The sequence below is a fragment of the Phacochoerus africanus genome, chromosome 2, assembly GCF_016906955.1.
Source record: "Phacochoerus africanus isolate WHEZ1 chromosome 2, ROS_Pafr_v1, whole genome shotgun sequence".
Lineage (NCBI taxonomy): Eukaryota > Metazoa > Chordata > Mammalia > Artiodactyla > Suidae > Phacochoerus > Phacochoerus africanus.
This window is the reverse complement of record NC_062545.1, coordinates 97713755-97735652: the sequence shown is the minus strand read 5'-3', so window position 1 is coordinate 97735652 and position 21898 is coordinate 97713755. Positions and strand designations below refer to the sequence as shown.

The window sequence follows — 21898 nt, the reverse complement described above, 5'->3', positions numbered from 1 at the left end:
ACCATGTCAAATGTTTTCACACAAACTCAAGCTTCATGTATCAGGTTTGGAGGAGCATTTGGCCCAAAGAATTTTTCAGAGCAGAAATAATATGTATAGGAGTTCCTACTGTGGCACAGTGGGTTAAGAATCCAACTGCTGTGGCTTGCATCACTGCAAAGGCATAGGTTTAATTCCCTGCCCGACGCAGTACATTAAAGGATCCGGCATTGCTGCAGCTGCAGCTGCAGCATATGTTACAGCTGGGGCTTGGATTCAACCCCTGGCTCTGGAACTTCCATATGCTGTGGGCGTGGCCATTAAGAAGAAAGAAAGAAAGAGAAAGAAAGAAAGAAAGAAAGAAAGAAAGAAAGAAAGAAAGAAAGAAAGAAAGAAAGAAAGAAAGAAAGAAAGAAAATATGTATATTACACCCATCCATTGGATGGGTAGATTCTTTTTGGCTCACATTGCCAGCCCTGCCCACTTCTGGATTTACAATTTTTTCAGAAGCAAAATGCACACATGATTTCCACTAAGAGGAGGAGAGGGTCATTTCCCCACATTTTCAAGTGCCCTTGGTTGCCCTAGTTATTTCAAGGAGAGTTTTGCTAATTTTGCAAGGCTTCTGAAACTTCCCTTCCTAGCAAGTTACAAAGATGAAATTCTTATAGCAGGAAGAACGGTTCTGAGCTCTCTTAAGCAATAGAGGATAGCCTGGGCTCATTCCATCGCTGTCATTCAAGTTCCTTATATTCTGTGTGCTCTTGACAGCAGGAAAATACCTTCTGAGCTTCTTCATGAAATCCAAAGTTTTTTAATAAATTTGTAATTACTGTGAACTCTGGGTTGTACCACTTCTGTATTTAGATACTTTTTTTAAAAATCAAACTTTGAGAGAAAATGGTAACTTCTCATTTTCACTGGTCAAACCCTGCACGCCTGGGTCTTTCACTTCTTAGAAATTAAGCCATTTCCACTTATCAAGGAAATCTATCAGTTGGTTTCTTTCAGCAAACTGGGCTGGGGGAGGTGGGGATGGAATGGCTAGTAGAAGTTTATAGTGGACTCGCTTATACAAGGGATGCTTCCCGAGTATGGTGAACAGTGTGGCTGTGGCCGTCCCTCCCCCTCTGAGCATAGAGAATGCCACAGGGACTGATGTCACATCATACCAGAGTGTGAGGTGCCTTAAAATGTAGGGAAGTGAAGGTGCCAGCTGAACATGCAAGGGGAACACCTAACATAATCTGAGGGCCTGGGGAGGCCTCCTGGAGGCATTGACCTTGAAGTTAAGGGCAGCAGAGTGAAAGGCATATAGGTGAGGGCAGAGAGGGAGGAGGCCCTGCCCCTGGAGGTTGGCAGGCAGAGAAGGATCTTGGAGCCTCTCACTCTTAGGAGTCTTGCAGATTTATTCTTTTACTTACCCACTTATCTATAAGCTCCCAGACCAGGGGTTGAATTGGAACTGCAGCTACCAGCCTGCACACAGCCACAGTAACAGCAACGTGTGATCGGGGCCGCATCTGTGATCTACACCATAGCTCACGGCAATGCCGCATCCTTAACCCACTGAGCGAGGCCAGGGATCGAACCCGAGTCCTCATGGATACTAATCGGGTTCGTTTCCGCTGAGCCACAACAGGAACTCCCAGTCTTGCCGTTTTGGGTGCTGAGGTTCCTTCCAAGACACTTCCAAAGACGCTTGGTCAGTCACTCTCCCCTTTGGTGCCAACATTAATGCTTCACTTTCTCAGCTAAGATTGGGATGATCACAGCAGAATGTTCTTCCTGTGTCAACGGCAATCTCTGAAAAACAAAACCTCCTTGGTTACACAGATTGTGGCTTCCAGTTTTCAGGGTACAGTCTGATTGTGGGTAGACAGACGAACAGGCCACTCAGCAGCTCTGTCAGTAATTTTCTGGAGGTCACTTGAGTCAATTATATATTCCCTTTCCTTTCCCCCTTTTCTTCTTTCTTCTTCCCACTTTATAGCAGAAATGATGGTGTTTTTATGGTACTTTGTGTCATTGATAAGAAAACATAATCATAGGAGTTCCCACTGTGGCAAAATGGGATTGGTGGCATCTTGGGAGCCCTGGGATGCAGGTTTGATCCCCAGCCTAGTGTGGTGGGTTAAGGATCCAGCGTTGTTGCAGCTGCAGCTTAGGTCACAGCTGTGGCTTAGATCTGATCCCTGCCATGGGGTGGCTAAAAAGGAAAAAAAAAAGTAGAAAACATAATTGTATTTCTACTGGAGTTGGTCTAAGCAGAAAGAATGAATCCTAGAACAAAAACTTCCTAAAGGAGTCTTGAGAGGGAAGTCATGATTTTCTGGGGCCACCATGAGTAGGTCACCCCACAAGTGAGGATGGACACGAGGAGACAAATTAAAGTGGTATAGCAGACAGAGCTGGACTGGGTGTCACTGAGTGGCCTTGGGCAATGTCACCTTGTGGGCCCTGAGGACCACACCTGTCAGATTTGAACTGCTGCTTTCTAAGATCCTGCCCACATACAAACGCCAGGAATCCTTGAAGGCAGAGAGAAGAATGATGTGAGGTAGAACTTTGTATCCACTTGAGAGGTGCTTGAAGAAGATGTTGTATAGAACTTGGGATAAGGAGGCCTGGCTTGGACCACAAACCATAAAATAATAGCAGCTCCTTAAGCAGAAGGAAGGCAGTGTGTATATTTGGACTAGAAAGGATGATGGATAGACCAACACTGCTAATTGACCTGCTCCATGGAGCTTGGAAAATCTGGAACCATTATGAATAAACCCTGCCCCTCCTGGCAGAGGCACCTAGGCCTCCTGGGAGCCACACACTTCCCAGTCTGTGACGGCAGGGATCTATCTGTGAGTCTTTTCAGCCGAGGTCATGTTGGAGCCCTGTCTGTTCCCTGCATCCTTGAAGTCTCCACTGTTACCTCCTGGTCCCTCAACTTCAGCTGGGCTAGAAGATGACTGCTCAGTTCTCTGAGGGTCCTGTTGGGCTCCCCCAGGGGAATTTCATGTATTCCACAAAGCTCTTATTTGAAATGAGATCATCCCAAACCTTCCATCCAGAAATCTTGAAAATCCATTCATTTTTGCATGCTGTGGTAACAGACAAAACCTTAGTTTTCCAGGAGTTCCCAATGTGGCTCAGCCAAAATGAATCTGACTAGTATCCATGAGGACATGGGTTCAATCCCTGGCCCTGCTCAGTGGATTAAGGATCCGGTGTTGCTGTGAACTGTGGTGTAGGTTGCAGGTGTAGCTTGGATTCTGTGTTTCTGTGGTTGTGGCATAGGCTAGCAGATACAGCTCTATGTTTTGACCTGTAGCCTGAGAACCTCCATATGCCACGGGGGCAGCCCTAAAAAACAAACAAACAAACAAACAAAAAAACCCCCTTAGTTTTCCAGAAGAAAGAGAAACATTTGAATATCATTTTCCATGTCATTTTGCATTCCGTCATTTTGTACAAGAGCAGTGCCATGGATCAATTTGAATTATTGCATCTGTTGGCCCTTCATATGCCCATTTGGTGTATAGAGCTGTCATAAAGATAATGGTAGTTTTGAATAATGATTGGGAACAAGAGCAGGAGTCAGGCTGTGCCCAAATCCCAATTCTGCTCCTTGCTGAGAGTAGTACCTTAGGTAGATTAATGCATCTCAGTTTACTGTCAAGAAAAGGGGGATGAGTACTCAGACTTGTTATGATGCATGAAAGTTGCTTAGCACATCATAAAGCTTGATAAAAGGAGCTACTGTTATGTTTGAGAGATTTTTTTTATTACTAGCTCCATTATATTGATAAATGTGTTATTAGGCAAATGTAACATATTGATGTTAACAGCTGTGGCAAAGAAATTGCTCCCAAGTGAACTCAACAGAGTAGCTTCCCTTCCCTGAATTAGATGGGTAAAGAATAGGGGAACAGCTTCTTTCAGTTGTTCCACAAGCATTTCTTTGCTTCATACTGCCTGGGCTCCTTGCTGGTAAAGGGGGTGCTGTTGGTGGATGTCACAGAAATGAATGTTTCTGAGTCCCTAACTTGACTGTGTCAGCATAGGCTTACAGAATAAAGACCCCTTTTAAAATATAAATGGTGCTTTAACAAATGTTTTAGAATCCCTTTTTGAAACCCAAGTTCCTTGATTCCAGATTTAATGATGCAACTATTCTAAAGTGATCAGTGATTCGCACTGGTGGCTGGTGAGGTTCAAAGGTGTAAGACCTTGGGAAAATTGTTCAGCCTTTCTATGCTGCAGTCTCCTTATCTGTGAAATGGGAATAATAACAGCAACCTTCTGGGTTGTATGAGGACTAAATGAGATAATCCATGTTGAACACTTAGCCCTCAAAATAAGCTGGTGTTAACAGTTGGCTTTGATTGTTAATAGTGCTTGTATTCTCTTCACAGACGGAGCTTATAATGGATGCTGTCCATAAACAAAAGAGCTTACAATTCAAGAAAACCATGGATGTGAGTCTCGCTTTATTGCCTTTTTTTTTTTTTCTTTTTAGGAATGGTGACTTTTTCTGAAATCCTGTGCTGTGTATCAACATATTCCTGAAAAATAACATTTCAATAATGTCATTACTTGTTAGTGCAGTGTTTTAGAGAAAACAACCTTTAGTGGTTCGACTTCCTTTTTAAGGCCTTGGAAAGACTGAGGATGAAATTAGATAGAAGAGGAGTTCCCACTGTGGAGCAGTGGAAATGAATCCGACTAGGAACCATGAGGTTGTGGGTTCGATCCCTGGCCTCGCTCAGTGGGTTAAGGATCCATTGTTGCCATGAGCTGCGGTGTAGGTTGTAGACTCGGCTTGGATCTGGCGTTGCTGTGGCTGTGGCGTAAGCCAGCAGCTGCAGCTCCAATTGGACCCCTAGCCTGGGAACCTCCATATGCCATGGGTGTGGCCCTCAAAAAGACAAAAAAAAAAATTAGATAGAAGAAACACAATGATGTTATCTTTGTGGCAACTTGGGAAGGTATAACAATTCAACTTAAATATTTCAGGCCAAGGCATAAAATCATGTTTATCTTGTTGAATTTGAGCTTCTTCCCTGTAAGAATTTTTGAATCTTAATTTCTTACCTATTTTTATTAAGTGACTTCTTCCTGTTTTAAGATATTTGCAAATTGTAAAAGGCTTCCTTAAGTAATTTATTTAAAAAATCTTAACAAAATGGAACCAAGACAAATTGCTGGGGAACTCACACTAGCTTTTCATGAATCCCTTAACAATGAGCTCTGTTACTGAAACATCTGTGACTCCATCTTTGTACAGAAGTATCATCATGACATTATGTGACTCTGCCATCATATCTGGTAACATGGTCAAAAAAGAAAAATGCCACCAATATTAATAGCATATGCAGTCTGGCCTGTATGTATTTTTCCTTGATGCAGATCACCTGAAAAGTGATCAATAAGTAGGGAATGATGTCAATGTAATGCAGAAAGAGTGTTGGTTGATAATGTGACTGTTCCTTGAGACAAGCTTTCTCACAATTAAGGAGAAAGCCTTATTGGAATATAATTTTCCTAACTATTTACTCTACTTACATTTAAAGCCATAACAGTGTTAAAATTTTTGCTTCAACTGTCAAAAGTAATTTAGAAAACTCAAGGGAAGAAAGGAAGGCTATTGTATCCCCTTGCTTTTTTCTTTTTTAGGGCCACACCTGCGGCAAATGGAAGTTCGAGGCTAGGGGTCAAATCGGAGCTGCAGCTGCTGACCTATACCACAGCTCATGGTAACACCAGATCCTTAACCAACTGATAGAGGCCAGGGATCAAACTTGCCTGCTCATGGATACTAGTCAGGTTCATTATAGCTGAGCCATGACAGGAACTCCTTGTATTTAACCATTTTTTGCTTGGTGTTTTTTTTTTTTTTCCTTCTGATGTTCCAGGATTTCTTCTTTTATAATTTTGTTTTGTTTGAAGAACTTCTTCCATTCTTCAGAGTAGGTCTACTAGTGATAAATACTCTTACTTTAGTTTTCCTTTATCTGAGAATGTAGTTTTTTCTCTTTCTCTTTTTTAAGAATTTTTTTGGCTGCACTCATGGCATGTGGAAGTTTCTAGGCCAGGGATTGAACCCATGCTGCAGTTGCAGTCTGTCCCACAGCTGCAGATTCTTAACCTGCTGAGTCACAAGGGAACTTTTTTGCCTTCATTCTTAAAGAATATTTTCATTGGACACAGGATTGTGTGTTGGTAGTTCTTTTTTTTCAGTACTTGCAAAATGTTGTGCTGCTTTCTCATGGCCTCCATAGTTTCTGATAAGAAAGCTGCTATAATTCAAACTGATTTCCCCTTATAGATAAGGTGTCATTAAAGATATTTTCTTTTTTTAGTTCTCAGAAGTTCATCTCTGTGCTTTTAATGGATTTCTTTGGGTTTATCTTTTGGGGTTTGATCAGCTTCTGGAATCTGTAAGTTTATATCTTTTGCCAAATTTGGAAAGTTTTCAGCCATTTTTTCTTGAAATACTTTTTCAGCCAACCCTCCCCTCCTAGGAGTCTGCAGCCATGAATGCTATATCTTTTGTTATGGTGCCAAAAGTTCATGAGGCTCTGTTGATTTTTTCTAGCCTATTTGCTCTCTGTTGTTCAGATCACGTAATTTCTATTGTGATATCTTCTGGTTCACCAATTCTTTCTTCTGTCTCCTCCATTTGCAGGTCCATCCTTTTGGTTATTTCAGTTAGTGTATTTTTGAGTTCTAAAATTTCCATTTGTTTCTTATTTATACCATGTATTTCTTTGCTGAGCTTTTCTGTTGCTTTGGGTTTTTGTTTTTGTTTTTTGTTTTCTTTTGTTCAAAAAACACTATCTCTTTTTTCATTTGTTTCAAATGTGTTGGCAATTGCTTGTTGAATATTTTTATTATGGCTGGTTTAAAATTTTTGTCAGATAATTCTAACATCTCTGTCATCTGGATGTTGACATCCTTCATGGCTCTTTTCATTGACTTTGAAATCCTCCTGGTTCTTGGTATGATAAGTAATATTCAATTGATTTTGGACATTTTAGGTATTATGTTGCAAGACTCTGGATCTTATTTAAACCTTATGTTTTAGCTGTCTTATTCTGACTCCACTCTAGCAGGTGAGGTGAAGTGCCACTTCATTACTGCTAAGGAGGGGTAAAAGTCTAGGTTTCCTCCTTGGCCTCCACTGATACACTGGGGTTGGTGTGGCTTTGTAACTACTGAGAGGTGGTTAAAGTTCTGATTCACCACTAGAACCCTTCTGAGACCACTGTAGCCAGGATCTCATTACTGCCAGGTTGGGGTGGTGGAGGTCCAGGCTCCCCATGGGATCTCTACTGGCTCCATATATGGGGCTTTGTTACCTCTTGGTGGGAATGAAAGTCTCAGCTTCTTATTTGTCCTTCTCTGATAGCACCTCAGCAGGAGAGTTGGGAACCTCATTATAGCTTGGAGAGGGTAAAAGTCTAGATTCCCCATTTGACCTTTGCTGAATATGTGGTGGGCAGGAGGGGGACATAGTTTCTTTGTGTGGTGCTTGACTACAGTAGAACATGGAGATTTCTGCCCTTTTTCTGGCCTTTTGGTTAGGTAGGTTTTTATTGGGACTTTTTTTGTTTATGTCCATTGGCATTTCTTGGCTGTCTGCTGCTTTGGCATTCAGTCTGTGATATGTGAGGCCAGAAGAAAACCCAGGGAACTGGCTTCGAGGTCACTCTCTGAGACCAGTAGCCAGTCTAACTTCTTCTCTCTACCTTTCAGAATCTTATGTTTGTTTTATGTAGAATGTCCAGGGGCTTTAGTTATATTTCCGTGGAGGAGTGGTGAAGAGTACATCTGCTCTATCTTCCCTGGAGCCCATAGCACTTTTTTTTAAATGGTTTTACCTGTGGCTTGTGGAAGTTCTAGGCCAGGGCTTGAATCCAAGCTGCAGATGTGACTTATGCTGTAGCTGTGGCAATGTCAGATCCTTTAACCCCTGTGCCGGACCAGGGATCGAACCTGCACCTCCTCAGTGACCTGAACCACTGCAGTCAGATTTTTTTTTTTGTCTTTTTGCCATTTCTTGGGCCACTCCCACGGCATATGGAGGTTCCCAGGCTAGGGGTCGAATCGGAGCTGTAGCTGCCAGCCTACGCCAGAGCCACAGCAATGCGGGATCCGAGCCGCGTCTGCCACCTACACCACAGCTCACGGCAACGCCAGATCGTTAACCCACTGAGCAAGGGCAGGGATCGAACCTGAAACCTCATGGTTCCTAGTCGAACTCGTTAACCACTGCGCCACGACAGGAACTCCTGCAGTCAGATTTTTAACCCACTGTTCCACAGCAGGTGCTCCTGGAGCCCATATAACCTTTTAAAATACTTTATGATATGCTTTTAGAACTATAAAATCTAAATGCAAAAATCTAAGATTCTATCTTTAGGAAATCATTCAAAATAAGAAAAACAAAATACATGACCTGCTCACTACTTACAAAGAAAACTAAAAGTGATAGTGACCAAAAATTGGGGGAAGATTAATTGTATAACTTTTAAAAATACAATTTTGGAATTCCCACTGTGGCTCAGCAGTAATGAACCCAACTAGTATTCATGAGGATGCAGCTTCAATCCCTGACCCCACTCAGTGGGTTAAAGGATTACCGTGAGCTGTAGTGTAGGTCACCAGCTACAGCTCCAGTTAGACCCTTAGCCTGGGACCTTCCATATGGGTATAGCTCTTAAAAAAAAAAAAAAGATTATAAGGACTATGTAGCAACAAAGAAAAAAATGCTCAATATGTTATATTAAAAATAATGCAGGAAAGAGAAAGACTGATCAGACTTAAAATTTAAGACTTCTTTAGAGCAAAAGAAAAAATATCTCATACGTGGCTTCGAGACATGTAACGGGAGTTCCCGTTGTGGCATAGCAGAAACAAATCCAACTAGGAACCATGAGGTTTTGGGTTCGATCCCTTGCCTTGATCAGTGGGTTAAGCATCTGGCATTTCTGTGAGCTGTGGTGTAGGTTGCAAACATGGCTCAGATCCTGCATTACTGTGGCTGTGGTGTAGACTGGCAGCTATAGCTCCAATTTAACCCTTAGCCTGGGAACCTCCATGTGCTGTGAGTGTGGCCCTAAAAACCAAAAAAAAAAAAAAAAAAAAGGAGTTCCCATCGTGGCGCAGTGGTTAACGAGTCCGACTAGGAACCATGAGGTTGTGGGTTCGATCCCTGGCCTTGCTCAGTGGGTTAACAATCCGGTGTTGCCGTGAGCTGTGGTGTAGGTTGCACACGCGGCTCGGATCCCCCGAGTTGCTGTGGCTCTGGAATAGGCCGGCAGCTACAGCTCCGATTCGACCCCTAGCCTGGGAACCTCCATATGCCATGGGAGTGGCCCAAGAAATGGCAAAAAGATAAAAAAAAAAAAAAGACATGACAAATGAGGTGAGATATTTGTAACATATAATTTACAACTAGTTAGTGTTTCTGGTATAGACAAAGGTCTCTTTTTGCCTTTTTATGGCTGCACCCACAACATATGGAAGTTCCCATGCTAGGGGTTGAATCAGAGCTGCAGCTGCCTGCCTACACCACAGCCACGTCAACACCAGATCTGAGCCATGTCTGTGACCTACACCTTAGCTCGTGGCAACATCAGATCCTTAACCCACTCAGCAAGGCCAGGGATCAAACCCACGTCCACATGGATACTAGTCAGGCTCATTACCACTGATCTGCGATGGGGACTCCTAGACTGAGGTCTTAAAGACCAATTTAAATGAACAATGCTCCCCAAAAAGTAAGAAAAAGACATGAAGTAGAAATAACATACCACCTTAGTAATGAAATGCACACAAATGAAACAAGGCTTATGCCAATATTCTCATCTCCAGTAATAGAAAGAGTAAAAACATTACCTAATCTTGGTGTTGGTGAGAGCCTATAAGAGTATGAATTGGTGAAAACATTTTGCAGGAAATTCTGATATGTATATACTCTTTTACCAAACAGTTACACTCCTGGGAATTTGACCTATAAATTCACACTACCCAAAACAAAAATCAGAGTATTTTTATGTTGAAAAATTGGAAGATAAATGTCCACCAAAAGAGAGTTGGTTAAGAAAATTATGGCAACACACACAGAGACATATGTCTGTGTATATGTGTTTACAGCCTTTAAAAGTCTTCAGCTATAGGAATCATCCTTGATACAGAGAAATGTCTGTAACATTTTGTTGTATAAGGAAGGAATTGTTGCATGAATATCTTATATGCTTGTAATTATGAAAAGTTATGAATTTTATTTCTGTATGTGTGTAGCGTAGAAAATTATAAGGTTGTTTACTGAAAGTTTAACCCCAACTAAATCGCAGGGAATGGTGAGAAAAGTAGGGGAGCACATGAGACATTTGATGAGCACAATCCATCCCTGCGAAGATGTCTTCATTCTTGGTCGAATGTTTGGGGTGGGGGTGGGGGTGGGGGAGGAGGTTACCATTTTTATTTATCAGCTGACTGATTCACGGATTTGCTTTGTTTGAGGAAGTCTGTGTTTCAGTAGTTCAAAGAGAAAATTGTTTGATTCACTAAGTGCAGTTTGTGAACTGTTTCCATCCTGCTGGTAATAATGGTAGCACAGAAGTGAACACAACTTACCTTTAAACTTGCTAAACAGAATTCTTTTTTTTCTTTTTTCTTTCTTTTTTTTTTTTTTTGTCTTTTTAGGGCCGCACCCACATCATATGGAAGTTTTCAGCTAGGGGTCCAATTGGAGCTGTAGCCGCTAGCCTACACCACAGCCACAGCAATGCAAGAGCAGAGCCGTATCTACAACCTACACCACAGCTCACGGCAATGCCGGAACCTTAACCCACTGAGCGAGGCCAGGGATTGAACCTGCATCCTCATGGATCCTAGTCGGGTTCGTTAACCACTGAGCCGAAGGAAACTCCTAAAATAGAGTTCTTTAAATCAAGAAGGAATGATGGGATTGATGCCCTTCCTCCTGTCCACATGCTGTGATGAGGCACATTGGAATATTGAAGCGTGGTTATAGTTATCATGACCAAGTGATTGCATCTACATTCTGAGGGTTATGAATGTCACATAAGCATTGGATTACACATCTTACATAAGTATTTGATTTTATATTTTTAATTATTTTATTTTATTTTATTTTATTTTTTTGGTCTTTTGCCTTTTCTAGGGCCGCTCCTGCGGCATATGGAGGTTTCCAGGCTAGGGGTCGAATCGGAGCTGTAGCCCCGGCCTACACCAGAGCCACAGCAACTTGAGATCCGAGCCGCGTGTGCAACCTACACCACAGCTCACGGCAACGCTGGATCGTTAACCCACTGAGCAAGGCTCGGGATCGAACCCGAAACCTCATGTTTCCTAGTCGGATTCGTTAACCGCTGAGCCACGATGGGAACTCCTTGATTTTATGTTTTTTAAAAGTCCTTCTTTTGTTTCAGTAAATTTTTTGAGGCTCATATACTTGGTTCTTGCCAAATAGGAATTATTACTTCCTTGATCAGGTTGCCTCTACATACATGATTTGGAAAAGTGCTGGTGGGAGCTTCCACAGATAGGTCAGAAAGAGCATCAGTTCTCAGTTTAGTGGTGATCCCAGCCCTGATCAGTGTATCCTGTTCTTTGCTGGTCATTGGGGGGCTAGAGTGGCTGCTCTTCAGTGTCACATCTGCTCACCTGTCTTAGTTCTCTGTTGACTCATAACCACATAGGCAAAGAAGAGCTATGAGCAGAAATGCCGGGACAAAGATGAAGCAGAGCAGGCGGTCCACCGGAGTGCCAACCTGGTCAACCCAAAGCAACAAGAAAAGGTACCTGGGAGAGCCGACAGCGTGAAAAATCTAAGATTTATATATATCAAGCTAAAGTCAATAAATAATCTTAATAAAATGTGGACTTGCACTCTAAGATTCTGACAATATCCTCCTACAGGCCATTACAGTCCTCTGAGCCAGAAAAACCCTTGTTGTATTTTTGGGGGTGGGGAAGAGTGGGAGAAGCATGGCCATGGAGGAGGGGGCTCTGATATTTTCATCTTTCTTCAAAACTCAGCTCATGGACTTCTCTTGGGGCTCAGCCAGTTAAAGATCTGGTGTCGTCACTGCTGTGGCTCTGGTTACAGCTGTGGCAAGGGAATAATAAACCTGGCCTGTGAACTTCTTCATGCTGCAGGTGCGGCACCCCCCCCCAAAAAAAAAAAACCTTAGCTCATGTATTCTTTATAGCTAGGCTGCCTCCTGCTTGGGTGTTTTGCAAATTTAATTTTATAAAATCTGGATAGAAGATTGTCAGCAATCAGAAGACAGGAATATGTATTTAGAAGATACAGGGAAATATGCTTAATTAATTAATTAATTTATTTTTGTCTTTTTAGGGCCGTACCTGCGGCCTATGGAGGTTCCTGGGCTAGGAGTCGAATCATAGCTGCAGCTGCCAGCCTACACCACAGCCACAGAAATGCGGGATCCGAGCAGCATCTGTGACCTACACCACTGCTCACAGCAACGCTGGATCCTTATCCCACTGAGTGAGGCCAGGGATCAAACCCACATCCTCATGGATACTAGTTGGGTTCATTAACCACTGAGCCATGATAGGAACTCCATTAATGGATATTTTCCAATGGCAATAAGATTAGAGGGCAAGTTGGATGGTTAACTTAGAGAGAAACATGCGTAAGACTTGGACGAGAACTTGTCTCTTCGCAGTCATTGCTTTTAAGTCTGTTTTGCTTTTAGAAGAAGCCTGAACCAACATTCCCAACCTCTTGTTCCTTTTTGTCTCCGCAGCTTTTTGTGAAACTGGCAACTTCAAAGACGTCAGTAGAAGACTCAGGTGAGGGGTCTGCTCCCTTGGTGGGGGAGGATTGTGGTGGGCCTTACATTACCATAAATCTGTCTGAGAAAGGTAGTTTTATATACCTTACGGTAATGAATATGTGGATATATAGTAGGATTAACAAGGTATCAGAGGGAGGAACAGAGGAAAGGGGGCAATTAGGAATAGTGGGAGGATGCAAGTGAGGCAGCAGCTTCTGGCCACTGTCTGCTGCATGACAGGGTTGAATGGTGGTGGAGAAGGGGGGTCATGTGGCAGCTGCTTTGTAATCAGGGGCTCATTCTGACTTATTGGGTATATCCATCTTAAAACACCATTTTGGCCCTGATGATTTGTACCTGCTGTGAAAGAAACAGCCAAGTTATGAGGCCTTGCCATCACTGAAATCTAAGCTCCAAACCAAGTGTTTGCAAAGGCTTTTAATTTCCAGAGTGTCCTGCAGGAGACAAGCCTCTCACGGCCATGGTCTCTTATGCCTCTAAATCTAAAACTTAAGTCACTTGGTATTCACTTTTCTGCATCCCTCATTCTTTACTTGTCCTAAAAATGGTAAGAGGTGAAAGCAGACTCTGGCAGAGGTTCCTTGTCAGCTTTCACATCTCCTTCCATGAAGCATGTCTTGCTAATGGCTTGGTTTTCCTTTAAAAAGTAAGTGATGCCCACCTTTGCTTATTTTTCACATGATGAGGGTGAGATGTAATTATGGCTTTCCAACCTTAAGAGGTCCCAGGAGCCTTGTGGGCTCACTGCGACTCCCATGAGTTTGGTTTGCCTTCTGGAAGGGGCCTGAGGAGTGGGTCTGTGAGCCCCTCTCCTGTCCAGTTTCCAAATCCGAGCCCCTCCCCTCCATTGCAGACAAAGCGTATATGCTGCACGTCAATACGCTGGATAAGGTCCGAGAAGAGTGGCAGAGTGAGCACATCAAGGCCTGCGAGGTACCTGGAACTGGAAGGGCGGGACTTCCTTTCACCATTTTTGTAGAACTGCTCAAGCAAATTAGAAATCTGAAATTTAAGGGGAGGATGGAAGGAACTGGAATGTTTTCCTCCAGTCTTCATCTTTCTGCTCCTTTTCCATCCTGACCATGCTATTTGGTTAGTGCAGGCATGAATCTGCTGAATCAACTCATGGTTGATTAAGTAATTACCTGTCAAGCGCCTCACCTGTACTTGCTGTGCAGCAAGGGCATGCAAACAGCAGAAAGCTGCTTTAAAGATTTTTATTCTCACATCTTTGGTCTCCCCATGGCCCCACATTTTCAGCACACGCCTCAGTTAGCAATGTCCCAGAGAACATAATGATGCAATCTTGAAACTTCCTCAAGTTTCTGTCACCCTGTCTGTACACTTTTGTACCAGTGGTTCTCAAAGGAAGGTCCCCAGGACCTGTAGTATCACCTGGGAACATTAGAGATACAGATTCTTAGACCAGCTCCAGGCCTCCAGAATTAGACCACCAGTTTCCATGTTAATAAACCCTGGAGGTGACTCTGATGCGATGTGAATTCAAACATGAATTCAACTGATGATCTAGCCCCTCCCCCCACCCTTCTCCTGTTAGTGGAAGAGGGCAGCTCTCCCACCACTGGGCTCAGGATCCTGTCCAGCTGGCTTTCCCCACTCCCTTGGGCACAGCTCCCATATCCCCCATTCCCCCCACCCCCCTCACTCCTGCCCGCCACAGGGACTTCTATTGTCATTCATTTACACAGCCCCAGCTCTTTCCTGCTTTAAAGCCTACAATGCTGTTTCTACCTCCTCCTCTTCACAGCCAGGCTTCCTGAGGGAGCTGTCTCATTTCCTCAGTTGCTCTGCCTGTCCCATTGGCTGCGTCTGGGGTTGGCTTCCCTGCAGCCACCCTCCCAGAGGAACCAGTGGTCCCCTTGGTACAAGGTCCAGAGAGCCTCTGCAGTTTCTAATCTTAGCATCTGAAACTGTGGGTCTCTCCTAAAACATTTTCTGCTTTAAGTCCATACTCTAACGGAAAAGCTTGTAATAAAGCCATTTTGATACGGTCTAAAAACATGCAAAGCAATAGCACATACATCTTATGGATACATACATGTTATAAATATCTGCATAAGAACAATAAAATTTAGGATAATGGTTATCTCTTGGGGGAGGAGAAATGTGATAGAGATTGAGGAAAATACACAGAGGCTTTAACTGAATCTGAAGCAAATACGGCCAAAAGTTTTGATAAAGCTGGGTGGTTGGTATGTGGGTCTTCATTATATTACTCTCTATAATTCTATGTAAGATATTATAATCATAATATGTAATATATTAATATATTGTAATATATTAATACGATATCAATTATATTAATTAATTTGAATATAATAATGTAAAATATAATAATAATGTAATATTTTAGTATTTATGTACTAAAATACTATACATATTATGCATGAATACTAAAATGCAGATGAAATAATGTATTTGCTTCAAAATGCTCCAGGGAATAGGTGAGTTGGTAGGGATGTATGTAAAACAGAATCAGTTGTGAGTTCATAAATGTCTAAACTGATGCATTATGCTATTTTCTGTATTTTTGTTTATTTGAAGTTTTAAGTTATAAGAAGTTTTAAAATGTGGTGTATTGTAGTCAACATTTTAAAATACCTTAATGTGTAACACCCACTGTTGAGTAATATAGCATCCACTTTATAGAATAGCTTGATTTTCCCTAAGTTGATATTTGTTTATATCCAAAAATCTATTGTTCAGGCAGTGACTTATTTATTTATTTATTTATTTATTGCTTTTTAGGGCTGCTACTGCAGCATATGGAGGTTCCCGGGCTAGGGGTCCAATTGGAGCCACAGCTGCTGCCAGATCTGAGCTGCGTCTGCAACCTACATGACAGTTTATGGCAACGCCAGATTCTTAAACCCACTATGTGAGGCCAGGGATCAAACCTGCATCCTCATGAATCCTAGCCGGGTTAATTAACCACTGAGCCAAGACGGGAACTCCCCATTTGTATACTTTACCTGAGGTAAGGGTTTATGAGCTTTCTCAGTGATGGGGGGAGTATACTAATTGGGCCCACAAGGTCATAGATAATTCAGGGTTACCAATGCTTCTTAAGTCATAGCTAGTTTAAACAAATGGCCCTGTCTCTGCTTATGTACATGTCATTATGTTTCTATAGGTGTTTGAGACTCAAGAATGTGAACGAATAAACTTCTTTCGGAATGCACTATGGTTACACTTGAATCAGCTGTCACAACAGTGTGTCACAAGTGATGACGTAAGTCAGAGGCACCCATGTAGAATTCTCTGCATAGTGGATTCCTTAGAGTGGAAGGAACCACAAACATTTATTAGTTTACCCTCCTCACGTGAGGCCCAGATAAGTACAGTATCTTGCCAAGGCCACACGGTAAATATGCACCCGGGTAAATACCTAACCTGCCTGACTCTTGGTTCATTTTCCACCGTAACTTTCTCTCTAAAACATTCAGAGGTAGGGCGGAAGAGCAGAGAAGGGAGACCCAGATGCAGTTTAATTTATGGAAAACAGGGATGTCACAACATGAATGTGAATCCCAGATTCTCCTCCAGTCTGGAGGGGGGCGTCATTCCAAATTAGCACCAAGTGCTAGCAGACTGAGCCACGCCAGCCTAACGGTCACTCCCGGACTCAGGATTTACTTCAGCAGCGTTCGGGCCATAAATAGTCCAGCTTTAATCTGTGCACAGCAATTGTCATGGGTTCCCAGGTCTCAAAGGGACCTGAATCAAATGATCGCAACCTTCTTTCCTAAGAAATAGCCACACTCGCTTAGAGGGACATTCACTTTTGAAGAATAATGAAACACCCAGGAAATAGGTAGGATTGACTAGAAGAACTTTTCTCCAATAGTCTTTGCATCAGTGTGAGGAATTTGTCATGGACTCGGTATCTATTTTCGTTGACCCATTGGTTTTATTTTTATTTGTTATTCATTAATTTATTTTTAAAAGATTTTTATTTACTTATTTTTCTTTTTTTGGCTGCCTGTGGCATATGGTGTTCCTGGGGCCAAGGATCAGATCCCAGCCACAGGTTTGACCTACACTACAGCTGTGGCAACAACAGGCCAGGATCAAACCTGCATCCCAGTGCTGCAGAGATGCCACCAATCCTGTTATGTCACAGTGGGAACTCAGATTTATTTTTCCTTTGTTTGTTTTGTGGGTTTTTTTGTCCACACTGGCAGCATGTGTAAGTTCCTGGGCCAGGGATTGAACCCACGCCATTGTTGTAAGCTGTAGCAACCCTAGATCCTTTTTTTTTCAGGGGCCTCACCTGTGGCATATGGCTAGATCGTTAATCTGCTGCACCACGTGGGAACTTCCCCGTCAGTATTTTTTTTTTTTTTAATCTTGCCACCAAGGTTTCTATGCTGCTACAAAAATATATTTTTTGTCATCTGTAAAAAATTAGTAGCAGATATACATCAGAGAAATCCCTTTATATGAGTCTAGGATGTGGTAATATCTTCTTTTGTCTTTTCAAAACAAAATTTGAAAAATAGCCATTTCTCAAACTTCATAGTTTAATAAGCCATATCACCACTTTTCTGGACATGCCTCTACCTAGATTTATCTTCTTTTTGTTAGATGTATGAAGAAGTCCGTAAGAGTTTAGAAATGTGCAGTATTGAGAAGGATATTGAGTACTTTGTGAATCAACGCAAAACTGGACAGACACCACCAGGTGAATGGAGCCACGGGGTGAGGGGTTATTGAAGCAATTCTATTAGTCTTTTTCTCTTTTCTCTTTCTTTTTCTCTTTTCTCATTCTTTCTTTCTCTCTTTTTCTCTTTATTTTTTTTCTCTCTCTCTCTTTCTTTCTGTCTGTCTTTTTAGGGCCACACCCATGCATATGGAGGTTCCCAGGCTAGGGGTCCAATCAGAGCTGCAGGCACTATCCTACACCACATCCACAGCAATGCCAGATCTGAGCCACGTCTGTGACCTACACCACAGCTCATGGCAATGCCAGATCCTCAACCCACTGAGTGAGGCCGGGGGTCAAGCCTGTGTCCTCATGGATACTAGTCAGAGTTGTTTCTGCTGAGCCACAGTGGGAACTCCTCTATAGTCTTTCTTGTCACATGCTATTGAGAATAGAAGAAACCAGCTTCTTAATGTTTCGTGTCTTGATGATTCCCCTAGCACCTATCATGTACGAGAATTTCTACTGCCCCCAGAAGAATGCAGCCCCACCAGGAAAGGCTACGGGGCCTAACTTGCCAAGGTAATATCCAGCTTTCCTTCACATGAAGAAAAGTACTTTGAATAAACATTTTTTTAATGGATGTATTTGAATTGGGACATATCTACCACTGCATTTGCTTAGTGAAGCTGCTAGATTTTTGGAAATAGCATTTTTAGGACAAATGTTAAATGGATTTTACTAGTCAGAGCTCAGGGGGCACTGTGATTATTATTACTCATGCACAATTCCTGTACCTTTCTTATAGAGAGAAGGAGTCGGCAAACACTGGCCCCCTCTGAGTCAAATCTGACCTACCTGTTTTGGTACGGCTTGCGGGTTAAGAATAATTTTCACATTTTACAACCTAGTTAGTTAATTAATTAAATTTAGGGCTGGATCTGTGGCATATGGAAGTTCCCAGACTAGGGGTTGAATCAGAGCTCCAGCTGCCACAGCTACAGCAATGCCAGATCTGAGCTGCGTCTGCGACCTACCCTGTAGCTCACAGCAATGCTGGATTCTTTAACCCACTGAGCAAGGCTAGGGATCGAACCCGCATCCTCATGGATGCTAGTCGGATACTTAACACACTGAGCCACAACAGGAACTCTGGGTTTTCACATTTTTAAACAGTTGAAAAACATTTCAATGTACTATTTTGTGGCATGTGAAAATTATATGAAATTCAAACATCATTGTTCATATGTAGAACTTTGTTAGAACAGGACTGCACTCCTCTGTTTCTATTCTGGCTACTGCTGCTTTTGCACTGGAGCTGAGGAGCATTGTGATAGAAATGTTATGTGGTCAGCAAAGCCTGCATCATTTGCTATCTGGCCTTTTATAGAAAAAGTTTGCTGCCCCTGATGTAAAGGATTCTGAGGGAAGAAAAACTTATATTTCACATACAGTCACCTTGAAGTCTAAGCTATTGGAGTTTCAGTCCAGTTTTTTTTTTTTTTTTTTTTTTTTGTCTTTTTAGGGCCACACCCATGGTATATGGAGATTCCCAGGCTTAGGGGCCCAACTGGAGCTACAGCTACCAGCCTATGCCACAGCCACAGCAACACCAGATCTGAGCCACGTCTGCGACCTACACCACAACTCACAGCAATGCCAGATCCTTAGCCCACTGCGCGAGGCCAGGAATCGAACCCTCAGCCCCATGGTTCCTAGTCAGTTTCATTTCCACTGAGCCACGACGGGAACTCCTCAGTCCAGCTTTAAAAAGGGAGGAGTTCCTGCTGTGGTGTAGTGCATTAAGAATCTGACTACTGTGGAGGTGTGGGTTTGATCCCCAGCTCAGTGCAGTGGATTGAAGGATCTGGCAATGCCACAGCTGTGGCAGCGTAGGTCATCTGTGATGCAGCTTGGATTCAGTACCTGGCCTGGAAACTTCCATATGCTGTGGGTGTGGCCACTCAAAAAAAAAAAAAAAAAGAAAGATAAGGGAGTATTTGAGAGGGATGTGCAAATTCATCCCAGTGTTTAAGAATGTCAAGCACTGCTCAAAGCAGTTACTAGGAAATAGCTCTTTTAACCCTCACAGCAAGGAAGGAGCTGTTTGAGTTCCCATTTTATATGGAAAGAAGCTGCTATATAAGGCAATCATGACCTCCGTGCACACAGCCTTCATTTCTGGGCTTTGGGGCAGCGGTCTGTGCACCTTGCTCCACAGCTTCATGTAGTATCTGCAGCCTGAATCCAGGAGGTCAGCACTGCAGAGCTTTTTCTTCATCTGAACTTTTCTTAACTCTCCAGGGCAGAAACTAGATCTGATTAGCATGCAGTATGCTTGTAAAGTGGAGTAGAAAATAAGAAAAATGACAAGAACTTATCTGAAAGACTTTGATTTTCATTTCTTACAGGAGAGGACCTCTCCCAGTTCCTAAGAGTTTGCCAGGTATGCCACCAAGAACGACCACAAAGAAAGACAAATACCATATGGTATCACCTATATCTGGAATCTAAAATATGGCAAAATGATCGTATTTACAAAACGGAAGATCAAAGACATGGAGAACAGACTTGTGTCTGCCAGGGGGAAGGGGGTGGGAAGGACGGGGAGTTTGGGGTTGGTAGATGCAGACTCTTGCATTTAGAATAGATAAGCAATGGGTCCTACTGTACAGCACAGGGAACTGTGTCCAGACTCTTGAGTTAAAACATGATAGAAGATAGTATATATATATATATATAAAGGAGGTATATGTATGTGTGGCTGGGTCACTTTGCTGTATAGCAGAAATTTAAGGAACATTGTAAATCAACTATAGTTTAATAAAAAATTAAAAAAGAAATCTTAGATCAGGTTTTCTTGAAGGTTAAGTGGCTATAATTTTGAAAGAAAAGGAAAGAAGGGAATAGATGGAATCAAATTTCCAGGAGAATGAACCCATATTAGAAACTACAACACTGTTTGTCACAGAGTGGAATTTGGTAATTGGCATATTTTTATAGCTGATCCAAAAGAATTCAGCTACTCAAGTACCGCAAGAAACTTAAAAGTCAATCTCATTAAGAGATTATTTCAACTTGGACCATGAGAACAGCAAAACTGAGACATAGTTTTCTTTGGATTACACAGAAATGTGATTTTTCAAGAAGATGTCAAGAAACATGCAACATAATATTATATGTTTTGTACACTGCTCATAACAATATTTAACTTATCACCCTGGTCTCTTTTTTTTTCTCTGAACTCCTATGATACCTCTGGGAGAACCACACATTTAGCACTTTTTTTTTTCTGTCTTTTGTCTTTTTAGGGCCACACCTGCAGCTTACGGAGGTTCCCAGGCTAGGGGTCTGATCAGAGCTGTGGCCAGCCTACGCCACAGCCACATTAGCGTGGGATCCTAGCCATATCTGCAACCTACACCACAGCTCATGGCAATGCTAGATCCTTAACCCACTCAGCAAGGCCAGGGATTGAACCCGCAACCTCATGGTTCCTAGTCGGATTAGTTTCCACTGCACCACCATGGGAACTCCTAGCACTTTTTGTTAATTTGTATACACCAAATAATTACAAGATCCTTGAGGACAGGCACTTTGTTTTCTCATGAATCAGTCACAAAACCTAACACAATACTGGGCACATAGCAGGTGCTCAACAAATACATATTATTTATTTGAGTAAAAGAAATATACCTGCCTACATTCAAGGGAAGAGGGAAGAGACATCTTAGGCTCCATGTAGCATCTTAGCAAAAATTTAGTAACTGAAAAAAATGTGGTGGCTGAAATTATGTCTTTGAACTATTTAAGGATTTCAGTTAATTTAATCTTGTTAATTTATAATTACCACCCAATAACATGGGACTTATTTTTTGTCCATTTTTGAAGATGACTTTACTGTGGGCACTGATATCTGGACATGGATGCTCAAGGGCAAAGAAATCATAATAGGGATTTGCAATGTGTTTTCAGGCTTATAGTTGAGACTATTGTTTGTAGGTTTTGTTGCCAGACATATGTTCCTCTTATGGAAGGGCAGTCACCAGATGCTGAGTGGAATGACTTGATTTGAAATGGGCTAAGATCTTATCATGAAAAAAATGTTAACTAAATGTTGCTTTGTGTTCTGTCCTTTGCAGATGACCCTGATTATTCTTTGCTTGATAACTACAGTTTAATCTATCAGTAACACCAATGGTAAGAGCCTTTCATCTTCACAGAATCAAGTTGCATTTAGACTGGTGATTGTATTTTTCAAGTCTTTGAAGCTTCTTTATAATGTCATTACAGGCAAACAAGGCTTTGCATCAGGCCTTGCAGTGGTGGACATGGTGCCCCTGCAGGCTGGTCTCTCTGCTTCCCACAGCTGAAAGGGGATTGAGACTACTCCAT

At 42.2% G+C, this 21898-nt stretch overlaps 1 protein-coding gene across 1 annotated transcript in view; it reads left to right on the top strand.

The window, feature by feature from the left end:
• Positions 1–21898, top strand: part of PSTPIP2 (proline-serine-threonine phosphatase interacting protein 2) — a 103780-nt gene that overhangs the window by 76743 nt on the left and 5139 nt on the right. Inside the window, exons 6-14 of the mRNA XM_047764129.1 lie at positions 4393–4455; positions 11710–11808; positions 12787–12832; positions 13691–13770; positions 15992–16090; positions 17446–17542; positions 18004–18085; positions 19915–19949; positions 21646–21703. Of these exons, the coding sequence (XP_047620085.1) occupies positions 4393–4455; positions 11710–11808; positions 12787–12832; positions 13691–13770; positions 15992–16090; positions 17446–17542; positions 18004–18085; positions 19915–19949; positions 21646–21695 (651 nt within the window). The 3' untranslated portion in view covers positions 21696–21703. The remainder of the gene's footprint in view (positions 1–4392; positions 4456–11709; positions 11809–12786; positions 12833–13690; positions 13771–15991; positions 16091–17445; positions 17543–18003; positions 18086–19914; positions 19950–21645; positions 21704–21898) is intronic.